The 16,734-nt window shown below is 42.4% G+C and overlaps 4 protein-coding genes across 5 annotated transcripts; 2 read left to right on the top strand and 2 right to left on the bottom strand.

The window, feature by feature from the left end:
* Positions 1 to 919: 919 nt before the first annotated feature.
* On the bottom strand, positions 920 to 4,797 carry LOC132795522 (probable RNA-binding protein 19). Of its 2 annotated transcripts, none has more exons than XM_060806288.1 (6): positions 4,705 to 4,797; positions 4,293 to 4,377; positions 3,958 to 4,184; positions 1,608 to 3,898; positions 1,427 to 1,546; positions 920 to 1,357 (listed from the first exon to the last, which is right to left on the bottom strand). In XM_060806288.1, the coding sequence occupies exons 3-6, from the start codon at positions 3,991 to 3,993 to the stop codon at positions 1,024 to 1,026; spliced, it is 2,781 nt and encodes a 926-aa protein (XP_060662271.1). In that variant the 5' UTR covers positions 3,994 to 4,184; positions 4,293 to 4,377; positions 4,705 to 4,797; the 3' UTR covers positions 920 to 1,023. The 2 variants fall into 2 exon arrangements, with proteins under 2 accessions (XP_060662271.1, XP_060662270.1); XM_060806287.1 differs by having other exon boundaries at positions 3,958 to 4,199.
* Positions 4,798 to 5,043: 246 nt separating this feature from the next.
* LOC132795549 (alanine--glyoxylate aminotransferase) lies at positions 5,044 to 7,087 on the top strand. The gene is made up of 3 exons (XM_060806342.1): positions 5,044 to 5,193; positions 5,780 to 6,642; positions 6,919 to 7,087. Exons 1-3 carry the CDS (start codon positions 5,044 to 5,046, stop codon positions 7,085 to 7,087), a joined length of 1,182 nt encoding a protein of 393 aa, XP_060662325.1.
* Positions 7,088 to 7,562: 475 nt separating this feature from the next.
* On the bottom strand, positions 7,563 to 9,163 carry LOC132795564 (large ribosomal subunit protein eL8). The gene is made up of 4 exons (XM_060806360.1): positions 9,015 to 9,163; positions 8,663 to 8,786; positions 8,227 to 8,597; positions 7,563 to 7,983 (listed from the first exon to the last, which is right to left on the bottom strand). Exons 1-4 carry the CDS (start codon positions 9,027 to 9,029, stop codon positions 7,678 to 7,680), a joined length of 816 nt encoding a protein of 271 aa, XP_060662343.1. The 5' UTR covers positions 9,030 to 9,163; the 3' UTR covers positions 7,563 to 7,677.
* A 602-nt stretch (positions 9,164 to 9,765) lies between these two features.
* Positions 9,766 to 14,910, top strand: LOC132795527 (protein deltex). The gene is made up of 5 exons (XM_060806294.1): positions 9,766 to 9,928; positions 10,050 to 10,742; positions 11,326 to 12,678; positions 12,761 to 12,906; positions 12,982 to 14,910. The coding sequence occupies exons 2-5, from the start codon at positions 10,236 to 10,238 to the stop codon at positions 13,280 to 13,282; spliced, it is 2,307 nt and encodes a 768-aa protein (XP_060662277.1). The 5' UTR covers positions 9,766 to 9,928; positions 10,050 to 10,235; the 3' UTR covers positions 13,283 to 14,910.
* Positions 14,911 to 16,734: the final 1,824 nt, after the last annotated feature.

Consider the following 16,734-nt stretch of genomic DNA (forward strand, 5'->3'; position numbering starts at 1 on the left):
CTACTGGAAGCTACGAAGGTCTAAAAAGTGGTTGATCAGCAAGTGAAATACCAGGCGAACATAAATCAGCAGCAAGCTGATATACAAAAAGTCACTGAAGTGGCGCCATCTATGGTTTGTCGTGGTAATTTAACTTGGCGAACCCTCAAAGTATGCCGAAAAAAATTATTTGCTGCACATTGCATTATTGTATACAAATTTGAAAAGTGATCATAGCTCGGCTATATCCTTACGTATTTTCAAAGGATTTGTTGCATTCGATTTGTGGAAACTCAATCTTTCGATAGGCATCAACAAAAAAATGGGGTCATCTAAGAATCCAACACTTATCAAATTTCGGCTTCGGGACGAAGGGAAATTTGTCAAAAACAGAAAATCCTGAATATCTCGAAAAATAACAGGGCGATTTGAATGTCCTTTGGCAAGTTGATAGTCCGATTTCAACGCTATCGTTTGACACTACTTTCGTCCTTTTCCTGCCAAGGACTCCCGAGTTAAAGCTACTTTTTCATATACGAAAAAGTCCTTGTAACTCGTCCGTTTGAAGGACAATCCGGGATTTTGTAGTGTCATTCGATTACTTACACCAATATATATCGATCTGGAGAAGGACATGCAAATCGTCATAAAAATGTCTGAGATAAAGGACATTTTGTGTTTTATGGCCAAATTTTCTATGCTCCCCCCTGTAAAAATTTTTGGTGCAAATTTTTTTTAGGATTTTAAAAATCCTTGAATGCCAATCGATAGATATGCTAACGGTGAGTTCAAAATGGCACGTCATTTGAAGATCCTGCAGTATCCTCGCCAGATATGGCAATAAATAGAAAATTCTGCGCTGCCAAAAATACCCCCAAAGTATGCAATGAATTCGAATATTCTTTTTGTTATACATACCACAAAGAATGCATTTTAATTTTTCTTTACATTAAAAGCAGTTAACGAATTATATTCTCTTGATTTAGATACATATCTATATAATGTACATTTTATATCCTAAATAGTTATCCTTGCTAAAAACTATTATTCCTCGTCCTCCTCGTTAGCAACCGGTTGAACGTTGCTATCGACATCGAAGAAGGCACGACGACTGCGCTTTGCTTCCACTGCCGCCTGATTATTATCAAATTTGGCTGCTGTGCGCTTGCGCAACTCCTCCACATCGTTTTGATCGTCCTTGGAGGCCCACTCTAGTACTAAACGACGTCCATACAAATGCGTACTGGCGCCTACCGCATCAAAGGCACGCTTTGCGTCCGATTTGCTGACAAAATCAACGAAGCCAAAGCCACGATGTGAATCCTCGCCAGGTGTCATCTTTTTGGGCATGCGCAGTGATGTCAGCTCGCCAAAAACTCTGTGCAATAATGATTATAAATTAGTTATGTTAGCTTACGAAGTAATCCTATTTTGTCTGGCTACTCACTTGAATATGTCGCGCACCTCGCGATAATTCGCTTGGAAGGGAATATTTCGCACCAGAATCTTGGTGCCATTCTGTTGCTTCTTCTGCACCTGGCGACGACGTCCGGTATCAATCTGAGTGCTAAAAAGAGATAATCAATTGATATTATTGCAGTTCATATGAGAGGAATTTCGTCATTTACTTGAGCACACGATCGCTGCGCTTGAGCTCGACTAGATTGCCATCAATTTGGGTCAATTGCATGTCTTTGAGAGCGCGTGAGGCGACTGCTGCTTTCTTAAACTGTATAAAGCCACAGCCCATTGAGTTGAGGACTCGTGGGTTCTGTGGATCCTTGCGCTTGGCTATTTCCACAGTGTGAATGGTGCCCAGGTGCTGAAAGTGCTTACGCACTGTCTCCAACGTTGTCTTAAAGTTGAGATTACGCAGGAAAATGGTTGTCTCCACTTCCGGCTCATCATCCTCATCCTCTGCAACTGCAGTCTCTTTTTTCTGCTCCTCCTGCTTGACTTCTGGCTCTTCTTTGGGTTCGGTCTTCGGTATGATGGCCTCGCCGTTTAGTGTCTTGGTGAACGTATGCTCCGGTGCCCATTCCAAATACAGCGGAGCACTCTTGAACTTGGTGTAGGCCAGCCTCTTGAAGGCCAGTCGTGCTTCGGATGGTTCGCAGAACTCGATGAGCGCTGTAACGCCACTTGGGGGCAGCACAATGCGTCCGATCGGACCGAATTTGCTAAACAGCGGCGTCAGCTCCTTGATGTCGGTTGCAGCGGGCAAATTCTTGGCCAGTATCACAGTGTTTGAGCGCTTTTGATTGGGTTCATCGAAGGCGCTGAGACGCACACCTTCCTCCTCCAGGAACTTTTTCATTTCGATGACAATTTGCGTTTCGCCGAGCGCCAGGCGAACGGCAGCACTGCTGCCACCTTCGCTGGTGTCCAGGATGCGCTCCTTGCTGGTGTTGAACTGCTTAGCCAGTAGATCAGCCACAGCATTGGCGCCCAGAAACAAAGAGTTCCATCCAATTGGTTTCTGTGCGTTCTGCTTCAATTTCAGCGCCTTTTTCTGCTTAAACGAAAGACTTGCATCGTTATCGATATCCCGCTGCTCGTCGGCGGCATTGTCCAGCTCCTTGCCGGGCAGCAGATGCAGCAGTCGGCCACGAAAATCGCTGCCATCGAGCGCATTAAAAGCCTGCACCGCATGCTCGGGCATCATGAATGTAACGGTGCCAAAGCCTTTGATTTGACGCGTAATCTTGTCCACTGGCAAATTGATCTCGACCACAGGGCCATACTGTTTGAACAACTGCTGGAGATCGTCCTCCGTTGTGGTGTACGCCAGATTGCGAAAGAAGATGCGGCCGGAATCCGAGATGTTCTCCTCGCTGCGCAAACTATCCTGCTGTTGTTTCCACTTAGCATTGCTGCCACTTGCTGACGCATCGCCAACAGCTGCAGTTTCACCATTTCGATTCGCCTTGGTCAGCTTGTTCTTTTCGGTAAAGTCAGAGAAGAACACCTGTTTACCCTTGATGAAACTCTTGTTCTTCAGCATGCCCTTGGCCATATCCTTCTCCGTCTTGAAGCCCACATAGCAAAATCCATGCACTTTGCTCGGCAAACGCACAGAATACGGTTTGAGTGGTTTGAAGAACTTGATGACATCCTGACGCTTTATGTTGTATGGCACATTGTGCATCTTGATGGTAAACAGCTCCAAATTACTCTTGTCTGCTTTCGGTGTTTGTGCCTTTGGCTTGGCTGTTGAGGTTTCGCTTTGCTTGCCCGCCATCAGGGACTTCATGTACTCCAGATCACTGATGGGTTTCTCGGCCAACTTTTCGCCAGTCTCCTCTTCCTCCTCCTCGTTATCATCGTCATCGTCATTGTCCTCATCTGATTCCTTTTCCGCTGCAGCATCAACGTTGCTACTGCCACTTTTTCCCTTTGATGCAACCGCATTCGTCTCCTTCTCCTTCTCCTCCTCATCGTCTTCATCATCATCATCTTTGGCTGTTTCGGCAGTGTTTAGTCCCGCATCGTTGGCCCACAACGAGCGTGTCTTGTCGTGCGCTTGCATAAATTCCTGGAATGCCGGATCATCTTTATGCTTGCCCAGTATGGTATCTACTTTGGACTGCTTGTTCTTTTCTCGTTTCTTGTCCTCCTCGTCTGCTGCAGGCTGCTCAGCTGCCTTCTGTTTTTCCAGATTCTTTTTGCTATCCTTGGCGTATTTGCTCCACGATTGTGGCTTCTCCTCGCTACCCAGCGATGCACATAATTCCACCTTTACGCGGCTTGTTTGAATGCAAGTGTTGTTAAAGTGCTTGATGGCCGCTTCAGCCTCAGCCTCGCTGCTGTAGCCAATGAAACCGAATTGCCGAAATTTGCCATCGGCCGTATATTTCAGTTGCAAATCTGTGATTGTTCCTTTGGCACCAAAAATATTGCGCAGCTTCTCCTCGCTGATCTGCAAATCAATGTGTGCATTGAAATAAGGTTAATTGCGGAACGTTTTCTTGCACTCACCTGCTTGGGCAATTGTTTAACTATAATACGAGACATTTTTTTCACTTTTCCGAATTACAAAATTGTGATGAAATTAAGTTTACAGGCAATGCATTTTGTTTACGGTGGTCGCACGTGTTGCCTGAATTGCTGTGTTCAATTGCAAGCAGTCTGGCAACGCTGACAAGTAGTGTTGTGAAGCAAACAACAAGCTGTTAACTCAACAGTGCTGTTAATGCGAACAAAATCTGAAAATAACAGTGCTGTTAAGGCGGCAAATTTAAAATTAACATCACACAGATATTAACGGAAAATTTGTATATTGCTGTAATTTGTGAATTAATTGTGATACTTACATTTAATGCTGGCCTTGATGCATGACCCCTTTAACCCTTTTGCCATTTCCGTGTCGTAGCTTCTATTGTTTGTGCATCATTCCGTCTATAAATAATATGTAAATATTTGTAATGCTAGCGAACGAACACATGCATTGCGCTCTATCTCTATTTTGGCATATCAATCACTTTTGCATTATCAGTGATTAGCAGTGGAAAAGGAAAAGGCGAAGCAGGTGAACGTGACTTTCTCTCTCTCTCTCTCTCTCTCTTGCTAAGCAATTTCTACACTTCCTTCGAGCAGAAGAGACGTCACACACACGAATTTCACCATAAATCAGAGATTATAACCTTTTGATATAGCCCAAGAACTCTCCGGAACGACGCAATAGCATCGCAAGAGCGACAGAGAAAGAGAAAAGTGATCACTTACCACTTGTTCAAGTGCGTTCATTAGCGCCTCTATGTATTTCCAGTAGTGATAAGAAAATCTGATCTCCCAGTTCTCGACTCTGAACAGCAGCTATAAAGCCGCACGAGCTGCTGCCAAAGCGTTTCAGTTAGATCTTTAGATTTCAACGAGAGTGATCTTCTACTCTTGCTCGCTTCCTCTCGCTCTTTCTCTCTCCCACTCGCCAACAAACATATCTTCGTGACTCGTTTTGGTTTTTTGTGATAACAGCATCAATAAAACTGTTGTTGTTACGTAAAAAAAAAGAATAACAGAAGAAAACATAAAATTAGAGAGAATTGTTAAAATTTCCTGTACAAAATGGAAGTGCCGCCACCTTTAGTCCTCAAGCGTCCTCTGTTTGTGCCCAGCAAGACGTTGATGGGTCCAGGACCCTCCAACTGCTCACAGCGTGTGCTCGAAGCGATGAGTAATCCAGTTCTCGGACACATGCATCCCGAGTGCCTTCAGGTAAAGTAATATTACTATTGTCTATGCTATATATTCCAGGAGTAAAGATGAGGCTTTGTTTAAAGATATGATTATCTAAAATTTTGATATCATACAATAAAGATCACTGATTCTTATAACGAACAGATACACAGATATATACAGCTAGATATACAAGAAACAAAACTACTAAACTATTCTTCATTTCGTCAATTTAGATTCCTATGATTTCTTTCAAATCTAGTATCGAACAACAGAAATTTAATTCGATTTCCATCAAAGTGCTTTAAATATAGATATTTTATTTTGTATCTATGTTGATAATGAACTATTAACACCTACAAATTGACAATATTTGCCAACAATGATAACGCTTAAAGAAAACAATTTAAACCTGTTCAAATTCCTATATAAATCAACATTCATATACATATATACACTGAGTTTCAATCGTAAATCGAGAGCAACTTACCGTCTTCCCCAAACTGTTTCCCGTCGAAATGTAGTCGGGAGTCTCTCGAAGTGATAAGAGCTCGTCTCCGCCTCGCTCGCCTCGTGCGGAGCGAGGGCAAAGTACTTAAGCAATTAATGAGACGCTTCGTTGCAGATCATGGACGAGGTAAAGGAAGGCATCAAGTACATATTCCAGACACTTAACGATGCCACAATGTGCATCAGCGGCGCCGGTCACAGCGGCATGGAGGCCGCACTCTGCAATCTCATCGAGGACAACGATGTCGTGCTGATGGGCATCTCGGGCGTTTGGGGTCATCGTGCCGCCGATATGGCGCGTCGCTATGGCGCCGATGTGCGCTACGTGGAGGCGAGTTTCGGTCGCGCTCTGACGCTGGACGAGATACGCGCCGCCTTCGAAACGCACAATCCGCGCGTCTTCTTCATTGCCCAGGGCGACTCATCGACCGGCATTCTGCAGCGACACATTCCCGAGATTGGTGAGCTGTGCAGGCAGTACGATTGCTTCCTTGTTGTGGATACGGTTGCATCGCTGGGTGGCACCGATTTCCTCATGGACGAGTGGAAGGTGGATGTGGCATACACCGGCTCACAGAAGTCCCTAGGTGGTCCAGCGGGTTTGACGCCCATCTCGTTCAGCAAACGCGCCTTGTCCCACATCAAGCAGCGCAAGACGAAGCCCAAAGTGTACTACTTTGACATACTGCTCATTGGGCAGTATTGGGGTTGCTATGGCACGCCAAGGATCTATCATCACACCATCTCGTCGACGCTGTTGTTTGGCCTGCGTGAGGCACTTTCCAACTTCTGCGCCATGGGATTGAAGAATGTGGTGCAGCGTCATCGAGAGTGCTCGGCTCGCCTGCAACTAGGCATCGAGGAATTGGGCCTAGAGTTGTTTGTGCAACAGGAGAAGGATCGGTTGCCCACGGTGAACACCATTAAAGTGCCCTTTGGCGTCGACTGGAAGAAGGTCGCCGACTATGCCATGCGCAAGTGAGTGAGAGCGACAGAGAGAGAGCGAGAGAGCGCAGTGCTAACATGAAAACATTAACCACTAACATATTAACAGTAGTCTCATAACATTACTCACTTGGCAGTCAACATGCTGCTCAATCACTGTTACAACTCACAGCATCCAATTGGATTCTTAACATTAATTCGACTCTGTAAACGATCTGCTGTTAGAATTAACATTCTGCTTGGATCGTATTATCAGCGGAATTCGTGCGACACCAATATTGAATTTTCTCCATCTTCTTTGCATTGCAGATACAATCTGGAAATCAGTGGCGGCCTTGGACCCACAGTGGGACACGTCTTCCGCATTGGCCTGATGGGTGAGAACGCCACATTGGAAAAGGTGGACATGGTGCTCAGCATTTTGAACGAAGCCATTCAGAGTATCAAGCTGCGCGCCGTGGAACGCTCCAAAATATAATTACACTTAGTACATACATACGATTCTTCTTGTTACAATTGCATTTACAACAATAAAATCTTTTATAATTGAAAATTACACCATTTTTTGGAATACAATTGAAGAGCGCGTCTCACAATTCAAAAGCGTACTGCCACTTTGGTATTTGCATTATGTTAAACTCAAAATGGAACTGTTAATCGCAATGGCTTGCGCACGTTTCAAACAATACATCAGCTGTGGTATAAAATACTAAATATACCGTGTGGTCACATTCCGACACATGTGTTAAACAAAACGGTTTTAAGCTCCTTTTTGATAAGATAATGCATTTATATCATTTTTTTAGGATGATGTTGAATAAGATTTGTTGTTTTCGTTCTTATTAGCAGCATAAACAAAGCACGCAAGAGTTGGAAGCTTATTGATTTATTGAACGCCCACGCGGCGTTCAAGCGCCACAGCACTCACACTATACATATAGAAAAAAAAATAGTTAAAAATTGTACACTTAAATGTTTATTTGTTGTTGTTGTTGTTGGTATGGAAATCAACGTCCATATTATTTGCATTAGGTATACAAAATAGTAGCAGCTGAACTGAACTGTGTCTTAACCCTGTTTCTGGGCCAATTCACGGGCCTTGGCGCGTTCCAGCTTAGCGATGCGGGCCAAACTCTTTGAGCCAAGAATACCACCGCCCCAGTGACGACGGATCTCCTCGTGACGCTCATTGAAGTTGGTCTTGACAGCCTCCAACACCTTGCCGAAGTTGGCCTTGTCGTTGTTGTCGACGGTGGTCAGAGCCAAGGCAGTGCAGGTCTTGCGACGCACCAAGCGTCCCAGACGAGCCTTGCCCTTCACAATGCAGTAGGGCACGCCCATCTTGCGGCAGAGGGCGGGCAAGAAGAGAACCAGCTGCAAAACAAGATGAGACAAAACATTACATTAGTATAAACAGCAGATGAAACACGTGTTCCACACTCAAATATCAATTGTCGGCAAAGTACTCAGCTGTCAATTTGACCACATTGAACAAAATGCGTCTTGTTAATAAGACGTTTTGCTTCAGTTGAAGAAATTCAAATTTCACATCATTGGAAAATATTGAGATCTATTTGGGGGGACAGGCTGGCTTTGTTTACCAAATCGTACACTCACCTCAAGGGGATCGACATCGTGAGCGATGACAACCAGTTGGGCTTTCTTCTGCTCAATCAGCTTGGTCACCGTGTTGGTGCCGGCTGAAACGTAGCTGGGCTTCTTCTTGGGCTCGACTTCCTTGCCCTTGGCCTTGGCCTCAGCCAGCTTCTTCAAGCGCTGCTTCTTGGCCAGAGGCGACTCTGGACGGTATTTCTCGAGCAGCTTGAACAGTTTGACAGCTGTGGTCTTGTCCAGTGTCTGGCTGAACTGATGGATTGGTGGTGGCACCTTCAGACGCTTCTGCAGCACAGCCTTCTGGCGCTGGATGCGAATGTATTTGGGCCAACGCACAAAACGCGACAAATCGCGCTTGGGCTGAACATTTTGGCCTGTAACATACAAAATGCCCCACGTTAGTTGCCATATTGATAGATGGAATAATTGATAGACTTACCAATGCCAAAGTTCTTGGGACGCTTCTCGAAGAGCTGGTTGACAACCTTCTTGACAACTGGCTTCTTAACGGCCAATGGGGCTGGAGCCACCTTCTTGGTCACTGGCTTCTTCTTTGGCCTGGGCTGCAAAGTTTGAAATGAATTTCAGTTTAGTACGTCACTCGCACATATAGCAAGCATCATGTAAATACATCATATGTGTATGCAGTAGTTAGTTCACTTGCGGTTTCACAAACACAAACACAACACAAATAAAAAAAATGTATAAAAAAAATATATAACTAAAATATTTCACTTCGCGTAATACTGCAATTGCACGTTTAGTTCATTTAGTTTGGTAGCGGTGTTTACCTTCTTGACAACCATTTTAACGCGGTTTTAATTGAGAGATGCTAACAAAATTTGCAGATTATTTTGCAGGTCGTTTAAAAAGACCAGCTTTACGTCTGCCCGTCTGAAAGGTAAAGGAATGGAGAGAGCCGCGGAAGTCGCCAGCTTGTCAAAGTTGACATTTGTCGGTAGCAGGGTTGCATTTCTGACAGTTTGCCCACTTCTTTGGCCAGATGGCGCTTTTAGTGTTGCATGCGATAGTACTCGATACATTCGTTTGCTTTCTCGATAATACCGAAAATGGCAGTTCGTAGTGTGACCATTTCTAATATATTTTGAAATTCAACTTGCAGCTATCGATCTTCGTTTCATTTGCATTTATGCCGCATTCGTTTTTAGAATTAATATGCGAACGTTTTATTTTTTAATAGAAGTATAGTTAATAGCGGAAAATTCTCAAATGCTGAGAGGAATATATTATACGGGTCTACGGAGAGAAAAACCTGAAAATAACAAGGAGTTCAAAATGATACACCTATTTATAGGTGCTTAACAAATATACCAATATACTATATGAAGTGTAACCAGATAAAAATTCTTATGTTTTTTGTATTTAAATACAAAATGCATTAATAAATATGACGTAACAAAAATAAATACTTCGAAATTATATAAATTAATTGATGAAAGTCACTTTTACTGCGCGAATCCTTGATGTTTGATATAAGAAATCGATGTTTATAAATATTGCATGCAGAGCGATGCATCGATAGTATTATCGATGTTTCGCCACCACTAATTATCATTTGCGCTTGCGCCCAAAATGTTGAAATTTGCATATAAATTTAATTAAAGTGCGATCGAATTAAAGTTGAAGATCATTCGCAGTGAATTTTTGTGTGAAACATCAAATTGCATGCTCAAATTAAAAAAAGGTAGTGAATGCAACGAGCGGTTGCAATGCACATACACTCTTCTCCCTCCTGCCCCTGTGCATACTGTGTGGGCCACCATTTTTAATTTCTTTGTTTATTTTGTGTTCCATCTTCGTCGCAGTGTCGCATTGTCGCAGTCGCAGTGTCAGCAGCTCAAATGTAAATGCATAAAACAGAGAAAGAGAAAGAGAATCAGAACCAAAACACACTTATTGACTGATCAACTAACTGACTGACTGATTGAGTGATTGATGATAAATGCAAATATTGCATTAAAATGAAGTGACCAACGCAATTCACACAAAATATGGCCAGCAATGTGGCTGGTGTTGCAGTTGGAGCTGGTTCAGTTGCTGGTGCTGGTGGTGGTGGAGCTGCTGGTCAATCATCAACCATGACCATCAATCATACGCATGCCGTTTGTGTCTGGGAATTTGAAGCATCGCGCGGCGGCGGCAAATGGTTGCCCTATTCTCCGGCAGTGTCCCAGCACTTGGAGCGTGCGCACGCCAAGAAATTAACCCGCGTCATGTTGAGCGATGCGGATCCCAGCCTGGAGCAATACTATGTGAATGTTCGGACAATGACACAGGAATCGGACACCGAATCGGAAGCGGGAGGCCTCCTCACGATCGGAGTGCGACGCATGCTCTATGCGCCCAGCAGTCCGGCGGGCAAGGGCACCAAGTGGGAGTGGTCGGCGGGTGGCAGCGGAGGGGACATCGGCGGTGGCGGCGGCAGCGGTGGCAACTGCTGTGATTGGCGACCCTACAACATGCATGTGCAGTGCATCATCGAGGATGCGTGGGCGCGTGTGAGTATCATCGGATAAGCGACACTCGAGTTTAAACTATTATCTCCATTGTAGTACAGTTCAGGCTTCGAGTAGTGAACAGTGAATTAATATAAATCAATCATTTATACAACTAATTTCCAGTGAACTATTATTTGAATCTATGTATTCTATGTATTCCAATGTTAATCTACATCTTTTGTCTACAATTATTATAAATAATTATAATCATTATTTTTTATTTGGAAACTTTTATCATCTTTGACAATTATTGTATACAACTAATTTGAAATAATTTCCTACACTTTTGAGTTTTATAATTAAACTCTCGAGTTAGTTTTTGTCTTTTTTTTTGTCTTTAAATACATTATTCATTAGATATCATAACCTAATAAGTTAAATGTAATTTGGATCCTACTAACTGACTGTCTTATCGAGTTTTAAAATAATCTTATAAACAAATAATAATTTCGAGAGTTGTTCGCTATGCATAAGATTCGTAAAATGCTTAAAATGTAATTTGAACAGTAATCACTGTAATCCATTGATTTTATTTGACCACTTTTGTGAGCTACGATAATGATTGCAACTTTCTTCTACGCAGGGAGAACAAACGTTGGATCTGTGCAACACAAACATCAGCCTGCCATACACCATCAACTTTTGCAACCTGACGCAAATGCGACAGCCGAGCGGTCCGTTGCGCAGCATTCGCCGTACACAGCAGGCGCCGTATCCGTTGGTCAAGCTGACGCCACAGCAGGCGCTGCAGTTGAAGACAACGAACAACAGCAATGGCAACAGCAATGGACAGCAGCAGCAACAACGCAACAATACGTTGCCCAAAATGGGTACAATGTTGCCGCCAATGCATCGACAGCAACATCCGTTGCCCATGTCAGTGAGCAACAGCCATCAGCAGCAGCAGCAGCATCAACATTTGCAGCAACAGCAGCAACATCATCAACAACATCAACAGCATCATCAGCAACAGCATCAACAGCAGCAGCATCAACAGCAGCAGCAGAGGAAGCCACACAAAAAGCACAGCGAAATCTCAACCACAAATCTGCGTCAGATACTCAACAATCTCAACATCTTTGGCAGCAGCACGAAGCACAGCAGCAGCAGCAGCAACAACCACAACAACAATCACAATCATGGTCACAGCAATGGACATTTAGTGGGCGGCGCCTCCGCTAGTTCCTCGAATGTGGCAGGCTCAACGCTGCATTTGATGCAACACCAACATCAGCAGCAACATCAGGTGCCGCAACACTTTGCGCACGGCAGCAACAAGAGCATGTTGACCTCATCGATGAACAGCCATCACAGTCGCTGCTCGGAGGGTTCGTTGCAGTCGCAGCGCAGCAGCCGCTTGGGTTCGCATCGATCGCGTTCGCGCACGCGTGCCTCCGATACGGATACGAACAGTGTGAAGTCGCATCGAAGGCGACCGAGTGTGGACACCGTCTCGACGTATCTGAGCCATGAGAGCAAGGAGAGCTTGCGTAGCCGTAACTTTGCCATATCTGTGAATGATCTGCTCGACTGTTCGCTGGGCAGTGATGAGGTATTTGTGCCATCGTTGCCGCCATCGTCGCTGGGTGAACGTGCCCCGGTGCCGCCGCCCCTGCCACAGCAGATGGTGCAACAACAGCAGCAACAACAACAACAGCAACAGGTGCAACAACAGCAGCAGCAGCAGCAACAACTACAACAGCAATCAATCGCTGGTTCGATTGTGGGCGTGGACCCAGCCAGCGATATGATATCGCGCTTTGTGAAGGTGGTGGAGCCACCGCTGTGGCCCAATGCTCAGCCGTGTCCCATGTGCATGGAGGAGCTGGTGCATTCGGCACAGAATCCAGCCATATCGTTGAGTCGCTGCCAGCATTTGATGCATCTGCAGTGTCTCAACGGCATGATCATTGCCCAGCAGAACGAGCTGAATAAGGTAAAGTCTCTTGTCTTCTTCTAATTCGTGTTCAATTTCACATTTGTTTTGCTCTCACTTTTTTCCTCTCTCCGTCTTGCAGCAGAATCTGTTCATCGAGTGTCCCGTGTGTGGCATCGTCTATGGCGAGAAGGTGGGCAATCAGCCTATTGGCAGCATGTCCTGGAGCATCATCAGCAAGAATTTGCCCGGTCACGAGGGACAGAACACCATTCAAATTGTCTACGAGTGAGTATTGCTTTCTAGCTCTCTCTATCTCTGTCTCTGCAACTCATCATCATCTTCTCGCTCTCTCTTGTGTAGCATCGCCTCGGGTCTGCAGACCGCTGAGCATCCGCATCCGGGTCGCGCCTTCTTTGCCGTTGGCTTTCCACGCATCTGCTATTTGCCCGACTGTCCGCTGGGCCGCAAAGTGTTGCGCTTCCTCAAGATCGCCTTCGATCGCCGTTTGCTCTTCTCGATTGGACGCTCGGTGACGACGGGTCGCGAGGATGTGGTCATCTGGAATAGCGTCGATCACAAGACGCAGTTCAACATGTTTCCGGATCCCACCTATTTGCAGCGCACCATGCAACAGCTGGTCCATCTAGGAGTCACGGATTGAACAACACAACAACAAAAATCGAGAAATCTCAAACTCTTCCACACAATTACACGAATTCTTCCAATGTTCTTTAAGTACTCTCTCTCTCTCTCACTCTATTGCTAACAAAAATCTCAATGTGTGTGCAATCTATATTTTTTTTTTATATACAAATAATTGTTTAATTGTTCGAGCTGCTCGAACACTAAAAAACAAAAGACAATCCCCAACAAAAAGCAAAAAACTCAAATGCAAATGCAATTTCCTTCTTCCATTCAAAATAGGAAACTGTAACGAACTGTTCTTCCAATTTATAGTTGTTAAGCAAATGCATGTATTGTATTTTATATGATTTTATATTATTATATTATTTTGTATTTAATTGATACACGTTCTCACTGTATTGCCACACTACATATTATATACACTTATTATATATATATATATAGTATATAGAGTTTGCTTCCCCCAACACGACACCTATTAGTATTTTAAATCAATATTTAGTAACTGTGTCTGTGTATCGCATAAGCAGCATTATTAGTTTGTAAGCTGTGCCAAAATTGCATCGCATTTCGCATTTGTTAAAACGATCAATTGTTAAACATATGTTCATCTCGAATTTATAATGCTTGTGTTTAAGTCTGTTTCTGTTTTCTCAGATTCAGATAAGCCATCAAAATGCACTTGATGAAGTGCATTCATATTCAAACCATTCGACTGATTATATGGCTAATTCTCTGTGACACTATTTAAAGTGAAAAAACATGTATCAAAACATTTTTTTGTATATTGAGTAAAGATGAATCTTATAGCTCTTGATTAGCACTTTAATTGGAGCTATAAACGATTTTTAGAATTACTTTTCTGTTTTAAGATAAATGCAAATCAAAAAAATAACGAAATGAATTTATATATTTTAATCATACAACAGAAAAAGTTCTTAAATTCAATTTTGGCTCTAAATATTGTACTTATCCAGAGCTATAAGCTAAATAATCTTTACTTAGTTTTCAAATTGTTTCAGTTTAGGTTTTCTTTCACTGTAAATAGTAAAAGAATTACCCATATGTTCATTTTAAAAGTATTTCTTCATCAAAATAAGAATTTTTGCATGTTTTCCATCTTTATGTTCTTTGTTAATCGAAATTGTATTCTTAAATTGAATTATGTGAAACTTTTCTCATAGAATATTTGTCATCTTTCGATGATCACTATTTAATTTGTGATTGTTTTGAGACACTAACATTACCGAGATATTCATAAACATTCATTCACTATGCATTAAACATAAACATACCATAATATTATATAGAGATATATATATATTTTTTTTTATTATACATATTGTTGCTTTCATATTGATATCATCTCTCGACACACACACACACACACACATACCTAACATCTATATAGATAGTAAGTGATTAATCATATTCTAGCATATATATATATAGTATATATGTAGTTAGAGACAGCTATTGTGGGGGGGCGTGTCCTGTCCAGTTAATAATATAACTAAGTTGTATTTAGCACTGATTAGTTTTGTAGACGACATTTAACGCGCATTTGCAAATGAACATTATGCTATGACAAATTGTACTTTATTTTATAAATGAGAGATAGCTTAATAAAAACATAATCATCAATTGCACTTTTTGTTGTTCTCATTGTTGTTGTTGTTTGTTGTTATTTTGCGACAAATTTAGCGCATTCAAGGTTTCGACGAGTTTCGAGTTTTTTGGTTTTTGTTTTTCGTTTGCGTTGCAGTGAATCACTTAAAATAAATTAAAATCAATTTTTGTGCATTTTTCATGCGTGATATTTGCGCCTCCGACTCCAAGCCAAAAACTTGCCCCAATCCTTTTATGGCGCACTTGCCACAGCTTCAATCTTCAGTCTGCAAGCTGACGTCAGCCTCCAAGTTGAGACTCTAGTGACGCCTCCTCTGAATTCGTTTGCCCTAGCAAGGACAGCTCAGCCTTCAGCGTGAGTTTCTCATTGAGTGTCTCTTCACTTTCACCTGCCAGCTGTGGCTTTGTGGCACCGTTAGAGCCGCTGCTTGCCACATTTTGGGTGCACGCTCGCTCTCCTTGTGCCCGTTGCATGCTTAAAACTGTTTTCCTAGAATTTGTGCAGCATTTTTCATGCGATTTCATTTGATTGACACTGAATGTTGACGTTGACATTCACACAATCGATTACAACTGCAACTGCATCATCATTATGATCATCATCATCATCATCAATATCAACTTCAACTCATCCACTCGTTTATACATATCCAGCTTGTGGTTTTGGCCAAAACTGCACAACCCACTGACCATGTGCTGTGTGCAGTTCATTTCAGTTTCAATTTCTGTTTCTGTTTCACTTGTATTTGTTTTTTATACCCGCTACCCATAGGGTAGAAGGGTATTATAACTTTGTGCCGGCAGGAAATGTATGTAACAGGTAGAAGGAGGCATCTCCGACCCTATACAGTATATATATTCTTGATCAGCGTCAACAGCCGAGACGATCTAGCCATGTCTGTCTGTCCGTCTGTCCGTATGCACACCTAGATCTCAGAAACTTTAAGAGATAGAGCTATAATTTTTTCTCGACAACATTTGTTATGTTTGCACGCAGATCAAGTTTGTTTCAAATTTTTGCCACGCCCACTTCCGCCCCCGCAAATCAAAAAAATCGAATAACAAGCGTAATTTTAAAGCTAGAGTTACGAGTTTTGGTATATACAATAATTACTATAGTAGTTATGATTTCTGAAAATTTGATTGCGATCAGATAAAAATTGTCGAAGTTATTAAAGAAATACTTTTGTATGGGCAAAAACGCCTACTTACTAGGGGTCTGAGTTGCTTTGGCTGACAATCTGGTATATTGTGCCGTCTATGGTATATTTTGAATGCGGTACTATATCGCCACATACCACATATACCATTTGGTATATTTTTTAATATTTCTGTAGTATATTTGGTATATTTTGAGAAATATACCGCAAAATATATTGCTTTTATTCAAAATGGGTAGCGGGTATCTCACAGTCGAGTACACTCGACTGTAGCTTTCTTACTTGTTTGTTTTCGTTTTTTGTTGATTTTGTTTTTGGAGCTGCGCTTTGCATTTCGATAAGGCGGTTTCACTTTGGGCATATTACATGCACCCATCAAGGGCGTCTCGCCATATCGAGGGATCTCATGTGCATTTATCACTGTTCAACAATCCATAACAATTGCTACTTTTGCTCTCTAAGAATTCTAAACGGACATCATTCCGATTGAAATGCAAGAAATCATTAATTTATAACAAATTTCAACTCATTGAACTCAGCTTCTGCAATATTTACGACTATTAAACTTGATATACAACTTGTCTACACTCGAATCTAGTAATCTGAATCCTAACCAACAAAGAAACTAATTAATTAATATCACTTACAAGCAAACTTAATTGCATTGTGAAGGAATAAA

The sequence above is a fragment of the Drosophila nasuta genome, chromosome X (genome assembly GCF_023558535.2).
Source record: "Drosophila nasuta strain 15112-1781.00 chromosome X, ASM2355853v1, whole genome shotgun sequence".
Lineage (NCBI taxonomy): Eukaryota > Metazoa > Arthropoda > Insecta > Diptera > Drosophilidae > Drosophila > Drosophila nasuta.

Bases quoted from the DNA above. Each gene is read 5' to 3' on its own strand.
- LOC132795522 (XM_060806288.1), bottom strand. From the start codon at position 3,993: ATGTCTCGTATTATAGTTAAACAATTGCCCAAGCAG. The intron at 3,899-3,957 runs GTGAGTGCAAGA...ATTGATTTGCAG, and splicing joins TTAAACAATTGCCCAAGCAG to ATCAGCGAGGAGAAGCTGCG. The intron at 1,358-1,426 runs GTGAGTAGCCAG...ATTATTGCACAG, and splicing joins GAGGTGCGCGACATATTCAA to AGTTTTTGGCGAGCTGACAT.
- LOC132795527 (XM_060806294.1), top strand. From the start codon at position 10,236: ATGGCCAGCAATGTGGCTGGTGTTGCAGTTGGAGCTGGTTCAGTTGCT. The intron at 10,743-11,325 runs GTGAGTATCATC...TCTTCTACGCAG, and splicing joins TCGAGGATGCGTGGGCGCGT to GGAGAACAAACGTTGGATCT. The intron at 12,679-12,760 runs GTAAAGTCTCTT...TCCGTCTTGCAG, and splicing joins AGCAGAACGAGCTGAATAAG to CAGAATCTGTTCATCGAGTG.
- LOC132795549 (XM_060806342.1), top strand. From the start codon at position 5,044: ATGGAAGTGCCGCCACCTTTAGTCCTCAAGCGTCCTCTGTTTGTGCCC. The intron at 5,194-5,779 runs GTAAAGTAATAT...GCTTCGTTGCAG, and splicing joins TGCATCCCGAGTGCCTTCAG to ATCATGGACGAGGTAAAGGA. The intron at 6,643-6,918 runs GTGAGTGAGAGC...TTTGCATTGCAG, and splicing joins GCCGACTATGCCATGCGCAA to ATACAATCTGGAAATCAGTG.
- LOC132795564 (XM_060806360.1), bottom strand. The intron at 8,598-8,662 runs GTAAGTCTATCA...TGTATGTTACAG, and splicing joins TCCCAAGAACTTTGGCATTG to GCCAAAATGTTCAGCCCAAG. The intron at 7,984-8,226 runs GTGAGTGTACGA...CTTGTTTTGCAG, and splicing joins ACGATGTCGATCCCCTTGAG to CTGGTTCTCTTCTTGCCCGC.